The sequence below is a fragment of the Trichechus manatus genome, unplaced genomic scaffold (genome assembly GCF_000243295.1).
Source record: "Trichechus manatus latirostris isolate Lorelei unplaced genomic scaffold, TriManLat1.0 scaffold00077, whole genome shotgun sequence".
NCBI lineage: Eukaryota > Metazoa > Chordata > Mammalia > Sirenia > Trichechidae > Trichechus > Trichechus manatus.
Window position 1 is genome coordinate 11,337,216 of NW_004444013.1, and position 13,151 is coordinate 11,350,366.

The window sequence follows — 13,151 nt, forward strand, 5'->3', positions numbered from 1 at the left end:
GGTGAAGGGAAGGACAGCACACACTACAGGGGAAGTCAGCACAACTGGACTAAACCAAAGCTAAGAAGTTTCCTGAATTCAGTCAAACACTTTGAGGGACAGAGTAGCAGGGGTAGGAGTCTGGGGACCATGCTTTCAGGGGACATCTAGGTCAACTGGCATAACAAAGCTTATTAAGAAAATGTTCTGCATCCTACCTTGGTGAGTGACATCTGCGGTCTTAAAAGCTTTCAAGCAGCCATCTAAGATGCATCGACTGGTTCCAACCACCTAGAGTAAAGGAGAATGAAGAACACCAAAGACACAAGGAAAGTAGTAGCCCAAGAGACAGAAAGGGCCACATAAACCAGAGACTTCATCAGCCTGAGACAAGAAGAACTGGATGGTGCCTGGCTACCACCAATGACCGCCCTGACAGGGAACACAACAGAGAGCCCTGGATGGAGCAGAAGAAAGGTGGGGAGCACAACTCAAATTCTATAAGAAGACTAGACTTAATGGTCTGACTGAGACCAGAGGAACCCTGGAAAGCATGGCCCCTGGATTCTCTATCAGGACAGAACTAAAACAATTTCCGAGGCCAACTCTTCAGACCGGGATTGGACTGGACTGTGGGACATAAAGTGATACTCGTGAGGAGTGTGCCTCTTAGCTGAAGTAGATACAAGAGACTAAACAGGCAGCTTCTGTCCGGAGGTGAGATGGGAAGGCAGAGAGGGTTAGGAGCTGGTTGAATGGACATGGGGAATCGGGTGGAAAGCAGGAGTGTGCTGTCACAGTATGGGGAGAGCAATTAACGTAACAATGTATGTATAACAATGTATATATAAATTTTTGTATGGGGGAAAAAAGTATTGACTGCACCTAACAATAACAACAGGATGACAAAGATTACTATGTGCCTGAGTGAATTCTGTTTTCTAGAGAGCTAAAAATCTAGTTAATCTCTCACAAAAATAATTTCCCAGTAGTTATCCCTATTCATCTGCTTTTCTAGATTAAATAATCTCTAACTCCTTCACATTACCATAGTTTTACTATCCTTTGAAACAATTCTGATTTTTCCAGTCACTTGGCAGTTTTTAAAATTCAGAGAACTGAATTATATAGAACCCAGGATTCTAATCAAGGTCAGAACAAGACTGAAGATGAGGAAAATGTACTTAAGTTCACCAGTGAACTCTCCACATGACCTTCACAGCTGGAACGGAGGATAGCGAGTCACTGCCACTAGCCTGCAGCAGTCTTGGAGGGGGCTTGGAGAGGAGATGCCATGTTGCCCGAGGGAGTGGCGGTCATAGACGGAGCGTCGGCCGCAGGCACAGCACTTGGTGCACGTTAGGCACTCCGCAAGCATCACAGGAGGGCGCAGAGGATCAGCGCAAAATCAAGCTGGAGCTGGAGCTCAAGAGCAACTACCAACGAATAATACCAGTAGTAAAATACAGTAATTGGGGTTCATTTATAGTTTTATTTCTGTTGTAGAAACTACATCTTGAGTATAGGTGGCAGTTTGGTAAAGTCCTAAGTAAATCTGGTTTATCTGCTGGGATGAAGAAGATTCCAGAAGAGAAACTGCACAGCCCTGGAGATTGGTACCAGAGGGAAGAGGAAGACTAGGAGACTGAGGGGGGTCACAGAAGCCGAGTAATTCAGGATGTAATAGTGTTCATAAAGAGCTCTGGTGGCGCAAGGGTTAAGAGCTCGGCTGCCATCCTAAAGGTTGGCGGGTCAAACCCACACAGCAGCTTGGTGGAGAAGGGCCTGGCGAACTGCTCCTATAAAGATTACAGGCTGAAAAACCCTATGGGGACAGGAGCTGGTTGAATGGACATGGGAAATTCAGGGTGGAAAGGAGGAGTATGCTATCACAGTATGGGGAGTGCAACTAGGGTCACCTAGCAGAGTGTGTATAAAGTTTTGTATGAGAGACTAACTTGAACTATAAACTTTCATTTAAAGAACAATATACATAAATAAATAAATACAAATAACCCTATGGGGCAATTCAACTCTATCATATGGGGTTGCTATGAGTGGAAAATCAACTCGACGGCACCTAACAATGACAATAGTAATGTTCGTGACTACTGAGAGATCAGGTATGAGAGCAGGCTTATAGGAGGTGACAGTGCAGAAGTCACTGGTGAAGAAGAGCAGCCATCAGAGGTATGGTGAGGGCCAGCACCCATGTGGAGAGACGGCAAGAGAGAAACAGAGGAGAGGGACTGGAGAAGACACACGTACACAGCTTTGCAAGAAGCTCATCGGCAAAGGCGAGGAGAGAAATCAAACAGTACCCTGAGAAGACCGTGTGGTAAAGGGGGGCATTCTGTACTGGGGGTAGGAAAGGACAGCACGTGTGTGCCAATGGGAGTGAGCCATTTGAGGGAGAGAGAGTGACGGGGCAGGCGCGGTCATTGTTGGGCGGCTGCTTCATGCAAGGCCTTTGAGAGGGGGAGAGCCCAGGAGAGAACCTGGAGGAATTCGCCATTTATCCAGTAGCCCCCTATAAAGAAGGCGCCGCCAGAAGAGGGGGAGTACCAGGGGCCTATTAGGTCATAGACGCTAAGGAGAGGGGTTTTATATATATATATATATTTTTTTTTTATTGTTATACTTTAAGTGAAAGGTTACAATTCAAGTTATTCTCTTATACAAAAATTTATAAATACATTGTTATGTCACCCTAATTGCTCTCCCCATACTGTGACAACACACTCCTCCTTTCCACCCGATTCCCCATGTCCATTCAACCAGCTTCTGACCCTCTCTGCCTTCCCATCTCACCTCCGGACAGAAGCTGCCCGTTTAGTCTCATGTATCTACTTGAGCTAAGAAGCACACTCCTCACTAGTATCATTTTATGTCCCATAGTCCAGTCTAATCTTTGTCTGAAGAGTTGACCATCGGGAATGGTTTTAGATCTGGGCTGACAGAGAATCCAGGGGCCATGCTTTCCGGGGTTCCTCCAGTCTCAGTCACACCATTAAGTCTGGTCTTTTTACTAGAATTTGAGTTCTGCATCCCACCCTTCTCCCGCTCCATCAGGGACTCTCTGTTGTATTCCCTGTCAGGGCAGTAATTGGTGGTAGCTGGGCACCATCCAGTTTTTCTGGTCTCAGGCTGATGAAGTCTCTGGTATATGTGGCCCTTTGTCTCTTGGGCTAATACTTTCCTTGTGGGGAGAGGATTATTTTAAGGAGGCCAAGTGCAGCTGAGCGGACAAGCAGGACGATGCTGAGAATCCCCACTACATGTATAACAAGGAGGCACTGGGTCTCTTAGGGAGAGGAGGGAGTCCCTGGGTGGCACAAACGGTTACACACTTGGCTGCTAGCCGAAAGGCTGGCGGTTCAAATCCACTCAGAGATGCCTCAGAAGAAAGCCTGGTGATCCACTTCCAAAAGATCACAGCTTTTGAAAACCCTATGGAGTGCAGCTCTACTCCACATACATGGAGTCCTCGTGTGTTGGAATCAACAGCAGCTAGTTTTGGTTTTGTTTTTGTTTTTTAAGGAAAGGAGAGAGAGGTGATGCAGAAGCCAGAGTAGATTGCTGAGGAGTTGAGGGGGAGGTAAGGAAATAACATCACCAGGGATAGACAGTTCTAGAGACATTTTAGTATGAAAAAGAAGGGATAATATTAAGAGGAGTACGAGGGATTGAATAAGGCTTTGCTTGTTGTTTTTAGAAGTCCCTGGGTGGCACAATCAGTGAAAAGCTCGGCTACTAACCAAACGGTTAGTGGTTTAAACCCATCAGAGGCACCTCAGAAGAAAGCCCTGGCGATCTACACCCAGAAGGTCACAGCTTGAAAATTCTATGGCGTGCAGCTCTACTCCGCACACGAGGTCACCGTGAGTGGAAACTGACTTGACAGCAACTGGTTTTACGAGGGATCGAATAAGGCTTTGCTTGTTTTTAACTTGAGCACATTTCAAAAGCAAAGGGGAAGAGACTCAAGAGAGAAGGTAATTGTGTAAGGATACAGTCACAGCATCAGGTTCTGTGAGATCAGCATCAGTGCCCAGGCTGAGGGACAGCTGACCAGTGCTGATCTTCTGTCAAACCAGGAGGAGAACTAGAAGCAGCAGTACCAACCTACCTATGTAAAAAAAAAAAAAACCGAACTCACTGCCATCGAGTAGATTCTGACTCATAGCGACCCTAGAGGACAGAGTAGAACCACCCCATAGGGTTTCCAAAGAGCTCCTGGTGGATTTGAACTGACGACCTTCTGGTTAGTGGCCGAGTTCTTAACCACTGTGTCACCAGGGCTCCAATTATGTAAAAAGAGATGGTAGATTTTGATAGACTTTATATACGTTAAAACAGTTTGCAAGTATTGAAGTTCTGGAGTTAAAATACTTACCATTTTGAGATGAAAAAAGGGATACCCCCTTTCCTGCAGGTTTAAAACTAATTCTGGAAATTTTTTCCTCACTTATGGACTTCTTGATCTTGGCCTTTTATATAAAAAAAATCATAAAGCAAATTATTTCTGCATCATTATGGATGAAAATGAGTTTTCTGCATTATAAATAATTAGAAAAATTTTAACAAGGCCATTCTCTCTGAGCTGATTTATCGATTTGTAACCTGCATAAAATGTTAATATTTGTACTATTAAGGAAGTGATTACAGAGTTATCATATCTACTGAAAGCCTTCCCCCATAAAACCTAAAGATTTGAAAACCTTTGCTGGGCTTTTTGGGGCAATATTTATTATATACAATTAACTGGGCTCATATTTATGTATAGGTGTCCCTGTGTGGTGCAAACGTTTAAGTGCTCAGTGCTAACTGAGCGGTTGGAGATTCAAGTCCACCCAGAGGCACCTTGGAAGAAAGGCCTAGTGATGTTCTTATGAAAAGTCAACCATTGAAAACCTTGTGGAGCACAGTTCTACTCTGACACACAAGGGGTCGCCATGAGTCAGTCAACTCAGTGGCAACTGGTAGTGGTATGGGATAGTCATGGATAATGACTTTAATTACCATGTAACCAAAAAACCTGTTGCCATCAAGTAGATTCTGACTGATAGCGACCCTATAGGAGAAAATAGCTCCATAGGGTTTCCAAGGCTGTAATCTTTATGGAAGCAGGCTGCCACATCTTTCTCCTGCGGAGCGGCTGGTGGGTTCAAACTGCCAACCTTTCGGTTAGCAGCCAACCACTTTAACCACTGCGCCACCATTTCTATCTCCGGCTAGACTTTGCCTCTGAACTTGTGTCTCCAGCCGTGCCTCTCAGCAACACCACCTGGACAGACATCTAAGCAGACATCTTAAGCTGAACACGTCCAAAGTCAGCCCCTTAATTTTCCCCCCAAAACTTGTTCCTCCCCCGGTCTTCCCCATCATAGTAAATAGCTCTTTTCTTCCAGTGGGTCAGGCCAAAAATCTTAGGCTCATTTCTGTCTTCTCTTTTCCTCTCAACCCCACACGCTTCGAAGCACCTTGTATTCGAGCCCTTACCCCCACCTTAGTCCATCACCATCACCTCTGATGGGACAGTTCCTCAAGCTTCCTTATGGTTCGTCAGCCCAGAAGCCGCAGTCAGCCTAGTGACTCCTGCCAAGACGGCCTGCTGTCTCACTCAGAGTAACCACCAGGTCTCACCATGGCCAGACGTCCAGCTGGTCTGCTCCACCACCTTGCTCAGGCATCTCCCTGGCCCACTCCTTTGGGGCTGCACTTGCTGCTACACTTCTCTTTCAGCAACGCAAAGACGCTGCCACCTCAGGGCCTGTGCACAGGACAGTCTTCCACCAGAAGGCTGCTTCCTTCTGTTCTTCGCCTCATCCGAAGAGCTTCCATGACTACCACCCCGCCCCCCGCAACTCCATCTCCCTGGCCTCCCTTGCTTTTCTTCATATCACTTATTATACCTGGTAAGTGTGAAACAGACTAGCATTGTGGTAACCAGTGCAAATTCTGGAGTCCAGCTGCCTGGGTACAAAACCCAGTTCCACTACTTACTAGCCATGTGACTCACCACGGACAAGTTATTTCTCTGCCTTGGGTCCCTCGTAGAGGTAACAGCATTGAAATCATAAGGTTGTTTGGGGCATTAAATGAGTGAATACCAGGGGTGATAACTCTTGTTGGCATGTTATCACTGTCTCTCCTCATTAGCATGTAAATGTAAAGCCCATGAGAGGAACGGCTTTTTATTCACTGCTGCATTCTGAGCACAGAATGCTCAGCACACAGTAGGTGCTTAATGGTTGTTGCTACTGCGTCCATGTCACTGTTTGTTACCTGGATAATGGTAAATACAAACCTCTGATTTCCTGAGTCTGCTAATATCAAACAAGAGTCCTAACTTGCTTGAAGACGACTTGGCGCTGGCAAAATGAATGATATCAGATTCGTGGCTTGTCATTGCACTTGGACTCCTGTTCTGAGTGCTCTACACAAAGATGAACACATGGAGATAGAGAGACAGCAAGAGACATACATACAGACAGACACACATATATGATTTTATTGAGACATTTACAGTAAACTGCACATACTTAAAAGTGTACTATTTGATGGGTTCTGGCATATGTATACAAGATAGCAAACATATTCATCATCCACCAGAGTCTCCTTGTGCCCCTCTGTAATCCATCCCTCTTCCCCCACCCCCAGGCAACCACTGATCTGCTTTCTGTCATTACAGATTAGTTTGCATTTTGTAGAATTTTATATAAATGCACTCACACAGTACGTACCCTTTCTTCTCTGGCTTTCATTCCCCATGTATCACAACTTCATTTATTGATGATATACTGTTATGGATTGAATTGTGTCCCCCCAAAATGTGTTGCAAATCCTAACCTCTATGCCTGTGGTTATAATCCCATTTGGGAATGGCCTGTCTTTGTTATGTTAACGAAGCAGGATTAGTGTAGGGTGTATCTTGAGTCAACCTCTTCTCTGAGATATAAAAGAGATTAAACAAGAGCTAGCAAGTAGAGATGGGGGAAGAGAGATGCCAAGCCACATGGAGATCACCCAAGAGCAGAAGCTCGGAACAGACAAGGACCTTCCTCTACAGCCAACAGAGAGAGAAAGCCTTCCCCTAAAGCCAGCGCCCTGAATTCAGACTTCTAGCCTCCTAAACTGTGAGAAAATAAATTTATGTTTGTTAAAGCCATCCACTTATGCTATTTCTGTTATAGTAGCAGTAGCACTACATAACTAAGACAGGATTTGGTTGGTACCAGGAGTGGGGTGCTGCTCTAATAGATACTTAAAATTTGGAAGCGGTTTTGGAATTGGGTAATGGGTAGAGGCTGGAAGAGTTTTAAGGTGACTAATAGTAAAAGCCTAGATTGCCTTGAAGAGACTGTTGGTAGAATTATGGATGTCAAAAATGATTCTGATGAGGGCTTAGAAGGAAGTGAGGAGAGCTATAGAGAAAGTCTCTGTTGTCTTGGAGAATACATATGGCAGGAGCAACAGAATGTTGCTAGAAATGTGGATGTTAAGTGTGCTCCTGGTGGGGCTTTAAAAGAAAATGATGAATGTGACTGGACAATGAGGGAAGGGTGATGCTTTTTATGCAGTGGCAAATAATTTGTCTGAATTATGTTCAGATGTTTGGTAGAAGGTAGAACTTGTAAGTGATGAACTTGGATATCTGGCTGAGGAGATTTCTAAGCGTGATCTTAAAGGGGCCATATGGTTTCTCCTTACTGCTTATAGTAAAATGAGAGAGGAAAGAGATGGACTTAAAAATGAACTGTGCAAAATGAAAACTTAAAGATTTGGAAAATTCTGTTGTACAAACTAAGGACATGTGTCCTAGAATTTTCATCAAGGATGTGGCTACACAATCTTTTGTTAAAGAGATTAAGCCTGTGAATGATGGATCTAACCACCTACCACAGCAGAAAAGCCATCAGCTTAGACTGAAGGGGTCAGAGACAGGACAAAAGGAAACTGTCTGCCTCTTGGAATTCTACAGGCAGGAAACAGGCCAAAGGAGCTGTATCTGTTGTCCTCCAGGAAAAGAAAAGGACCATCCCTGGAACAGCTCAGAGATCAGCAGAACAGTTGGAAGGAGAGTGGGAAGCAGGGACTTCTCGGTTTCAAAGGGTAGGGCCACAGCCTTCTAGGTTTCAAAGAGTTGGAGTGTGTGGCTACCATTGTGTGCCAGGGGGATGGAGCTGCTGCCCAAAGCTGAGGGGGCAGGGCTGCCATGCCCAACAGACAGAAAAACAGGGTAGAGGGGGTGGGGTCACCGCTCAGATGAACTAGGAGAATGGGGCTGCCCAAAGCCGAGGGAGCAGAGTTGCTATCCCAGTGGGCCTGGAAGGCAGAGCTGAAGCCCAGGGCCGAGGGACCTACACCTAGAATCCAGAGGGTGTGGCCAACACCCAGAGTCTGGAGAGTGGGCCACTGCCCAGATGGTCTTAAAGAACAGAAGATTATTTTTAAGCCTTGAGAGCTAATGTAATTTGTTTTGCTGGGTTTTGGACTTGCTTGGTGCCCATTATCCCTTCTTTCTCTCCAGTTTCTCCCATTTGCAATACAAATGTATACATTGTGACCATTCTACCACTGTATTTTGGAAGCAGATAACGAGTATTCTAGATTTCACAGGTTCACAGGTGAAGACCAGTTTTGCCCCAGGATGGACTATACCTAAAGTCTCACCCATTATTTGATTTAGTTGATTCAGAAGATGAGGTCTTGAATCTGGGATGATGTGATATAATATATGTGTTGTGCAAGGACATGAATTTTGGGGGGCCAAAGGGTGGGATGTTATGGATTGAATTGTGTCTCCAAAAATATGTGTTGTAAATCCTAACCTCTATGCCTGTGGTTATAATCTTATTTGGGAATGGGTTGTCTTTGTTCTACTAACGAGGCAGGATTAGTGTAGTGTACACCTTGACTCAATCTCTTTTGAAATATAAAAGAAATTAAACGCAAGCTAGCAAGCAGAGATGGGGGAAGGGAGATGTCAAGCCACGTGGAGATCACTTAGGAGCAGAAGCTCAGAAGAGACAAGGACCTTCCTCCAGACCTGACAGGGAGAGAAAGCCTTCCCCTAGAGCCAGTGCCCTGAATTTGGTCTTCTAGCCTCCTAAATTGAGAAAATAAATTTGTTTATTAAAGCCATCTACTTGTGGTATTTCTGTTATAGCAGCACTACATAACTAAGACATACTATATAATGTAATTTGTTTATCTTGATGGACATTCGGGTTGTTTGCAGTTTTTGACTATCTGGCTTGTTTTATGACCCAGGTTACAGTCTTTTGGTAAATGTTTCATCTGTACTAGAAAAGAGCATGTATTCTGCTGTTGTCATGTAGGTCGAGTTGGTTGATTGTGTCATTCAAATATTCTGTATCTTTACTGATTTCTGTCTACTTGCTCTATTAATTATTGACAGAAAGGTATTGACTCTCTGACTATAACTGTAGATTTGTCTATTTTCTCTTTCTCTTCTATCAGTTTTTGCTTTATGTACTTTCAAGCTCTGTTAAATAAACATGTGTACTCATTTAGGATTACTATATCCTTTTACTTAATTGACCCCTTTATCATTACTAAATGACCCTCTTTATCCCTCAGTAACATTTCTGCTCTGAGATCTATTTTGTCTGATATATCTACTCCAGCTATCTTTGATTAGTATTAGTATGGTATATCTTTTCACATACTTTTACTTTTCATCTATTTGTCTTTATATTTAAAGTGGATTTACTGTGGACCCATAATAGGTGGGCCTTGATGTTTTATTCAGTCTGACAGTCTCTACCTTTTATTTGGGATGTTTAGATCACTTACATTTAAAGCAATTAGCTACCATCCTGCTATTTGTTTTCTATTTGTCCCATCTGTTCTTTGTTTTCTTTTTCTGCCTTCTTTTGGATTGATTGAGCATTTTTTAAATAATTTCCATTTCACATTCTTTACTGACTTATTAACCAGAACTCTTTGTTTTGGTGTTTTAATGGTTGCTTTAGAGTTTGAAGTATACACCTTTAACTTACCACGGTCCACTTTCAAGTAATATTACACCCCTTCACTTATATTGTTGTTGTTACCTGCCATTGAGTCAGCCCCTGACCCATGGTGACCCCACACACAATGGAATGAAGCGCTACCTGGTCCTGCGCCATCCCCATCATCAGTTGCAGATTGGACCATTGTAATCTATAGGATTTTCATTGGCTGATTTTCGGAAGTAGATCATCAGGCCTTTCTTCCTAGTCTGTCTTAGTCTGGAAGCTCTGCTGAAATCTGTTCATCATCATAGCAACATGTAAGCCTCCAGCTGCAGATAAGTGATGGCTGCACTTGAAATGCACTGGCTAGGAACTGAACCTAGGTCTTCTGTGTGGAAGGTGAGAATTCTACCACTGAACCACCACTGCCCCTTCTCAATTCTTAAAACAGTATACTTCCATTTTCCCTTTTCCAGCCTTTGAACTATTGTCATACTTCTTCACGTTATAAACCTCACAAACACTGTTAATTATCTTTGCTTTAAAGAGTCAGTTATCTTTTAATGAGATTTAAAAACAAAGAAAAAAAGTATTTTATATTAATCCACATAGTATTTCCAGTGCTCTTCATTCCTTTGATAAGGTCCAGATTTCCATCTGGTATCATTTTCCTTTTGCCTAAAGGACTTCCTTTAACATTTCTTGTAGTGGCTGGTCTTCTGGTAGTGAATTCTTTCAGTTTTTATATGTCTGAAAAGTATTTCACCTTCACTTTAGAACATAATTTTGCCAGGTATTGAATTCCAGGTTCACGGTTTTTTTTTCCCTGTACTTTGAAGATGTTGGCACCACTGCAACAAGAAGTCTGTTGTCATTCTTATTTTGGTTCCTCTATACATTATATGTCTTTTATCCCAGGCTGCTTTTAAGATTTTCTATCACTGGTTTAAAGCAATTTGATTATGATGTGCCTTAATGTAGTCTTCTTCATATTTCTTCCATTGGGATTTGTTGAGCTTATTGGATCTGTGGGTCTATAGTTTTCAACAATTTTGGAAAAATTTCAGCCATTATTTCTTTAAATAATTTTTCTGTTCCCTCCCTTTATCTAGGATGTTAATTACACATATGCCAAGCTGCTTAAAGTCTCTCAGCCCTCTGATGCTTTTCTTGTTCTTTCCAGTGCTTTTTCTCTATGTGTTTTTTGTTTTGGATTGTTTCTATTGTTATGCCTTCAAATTCACTAATCTTTTCTAGAGTCTGATCTGCTGTTAAAACCATCTAGTGTATTTTTTTATAATTTATTTTTCTTGTTGTTGAGAATATACACAGCAGAACATACACAAACTCAGCAGTTTCTACATGTACGATTCAGTGATACTGATTACATTCTTTGAGTTGTGCAACCATTCTTACTCTCATTTTCTGAGTTGTTCATCCACTGTTAACATAAACTCACTGCCCCCTAAGCTTCATATCTAACCTTTCGAGTTGCTGTTGTCAATTTGATTCCATATAGATAGATCTTAAAAGAGCATAGTGCTCAAGGCAGAAATTCTTTACTAGTTAAGCTATTGTTTGGTGTTAAGAAGACTTCTGGGAATATTTTTGGTTTAAGGTTTAAGATTATCTCAGGGCAATAGTTTCAGGGGTTCATCCAGCACCCGTGGCTCCAGAAAGTCTGGAGTCCAAGATAATTTGAAATTCTGTTCTGCATTTCCCCCCTTTTGATCAGGACTCTTCTATAGACTCTTTGATTAAAATGTTCGGTAATGGTAGTCAGGCACCATCCAGTTCTTCTTGTCTCGTGGTAAAGGAGGCAGTTGTTCATGGAGGCAATTAGCCACACCATCCAGTGTGTTTTTTATTTCAGACATTGTATTTTTCAACTCTACAAGTTAAATTTGGGTCTTTTTCACACCCGTAATGCCTCTCCTTAACATGCTCATGTTTTCCTCTACCTTCTTGAACATATGGAGTATATTTATAATAAGTACTTGCCTACTAATTCTACCATCTGGGTCTATTTCTGTTGACTGATTTTTCTTATTATGGGTCATAATATCTTGCTTCTCTGCATGCCTGGTTATTTTTCACTGGATGCCAGTGTTGGGGGAAATGGTCTGCCTCTACGCCTCCCATCCAGGCTGCCTAGGTAAAGGCCTTGGGCTCAGAGCATTCTCTGACAGGGAGGCTGGGAACTGGGTTGCCTTCTCCCTTCCAGTTCCTCATCATCAGAGAAGCCTGCCCCCTGTTCTCAACACACAGTAACTTTCTCTGTCTCTCGCACATGCGCGGGCACTGTACAATGCCTGGTTAACCCCACTTCTGTATCTGTTCCTGGTGGGGAGGGAACAAGGTCTTTGATACTACCACACAAGAAGAGGAGCGTGCCAGCTTCTAAGAGCCAGCCTCAAGGGGTGGACTGAAGGAAAAACAGGCTTTGCAGAGCCTAACGAGCGCCCTCATATGGTCTGCTAGTTCACTACAGTTGGCTGAGTCATTCTTGTGTAAGCCCCCCGGCATAGAGCCACTACTGTCCACTGCCACTGTAAAACCTTTGCCCTCCCACTGTGGGGTGCAGATCTGCTTTGGTCCTGCTGCCACCCAGGACTTGCCTCATATGTCTCCCTAATAAACTTCTTTGCTGCCACCCTGGAGTTGCCCACCTCTTTCTTCAGTCTCTTGTCACCCTCCAGTTTTGGAGGCAATCTTCACATTGCTGGTCCATGCCTGGACAGCCAGACATTTCAAATTTTACATTTTGAGTGCTGGAATTATTTTTGGTATTTAAATGTTTTAGTGCTTTCTTCTGAGATGCAGTTACCTGGAAGTAGTTTCTTTTGAGGCTTGCTTTTTTAAGCTTTGTTAGTGGAGCCAGAGCAGCCTTTAGTCGAGGGCTAATTTGACAGTTAAGCACTAGGTTACCAACAAAAAGGTTGGCAGTTTGAACCCATCCAAAGGCACCTCGGAAAAAGTCCTGGTGATCTACTTCCTAAAGGTCACAGCTTTATAAACCCTATGAAGTGCAGTTCTACTTTGACACATGGAGTCACCATGAGTTGGAATTGACTCAATGGCAACTGGTTAGTTATTTGACCTATATACTGAAGCAGTACCGTTTTAAGTACTCAACCCAGTGCCCCTTATATAATGAGGGTTCTCCACTCTGGTATTTGAGATGTGAAG

General features: G+C 43.2%; 1 protein-coding gene across 1 annotated transcript in view; it reads right to left on the reverse strand.

Annotated features, from left to right (window-relative positions):
• The window catches only part of LOC101354524 (radial spoke head 10 homolog B), a 113,361-nt gene that overhangs the window by 10,333 nt on the left and 89,877 nt on the right, over positions 1–13,151 (reverse strand). The window contains exons 16-17 of the mRNA XM_004380816.2: positions 6,290–6,418; positions 4,376–4,469 (exon numbers count right to left, since the gene is read on the reverse strand). Coding sequence (XP_004380873.1) covers positions 4,376–4,469; positions 6,290–6,418 — 223 coding nt within the window. The remainder of the gene's footprint in view (positions 1–4,375; positions 4,470–6,289; positions 6,419–13,151) is intronic.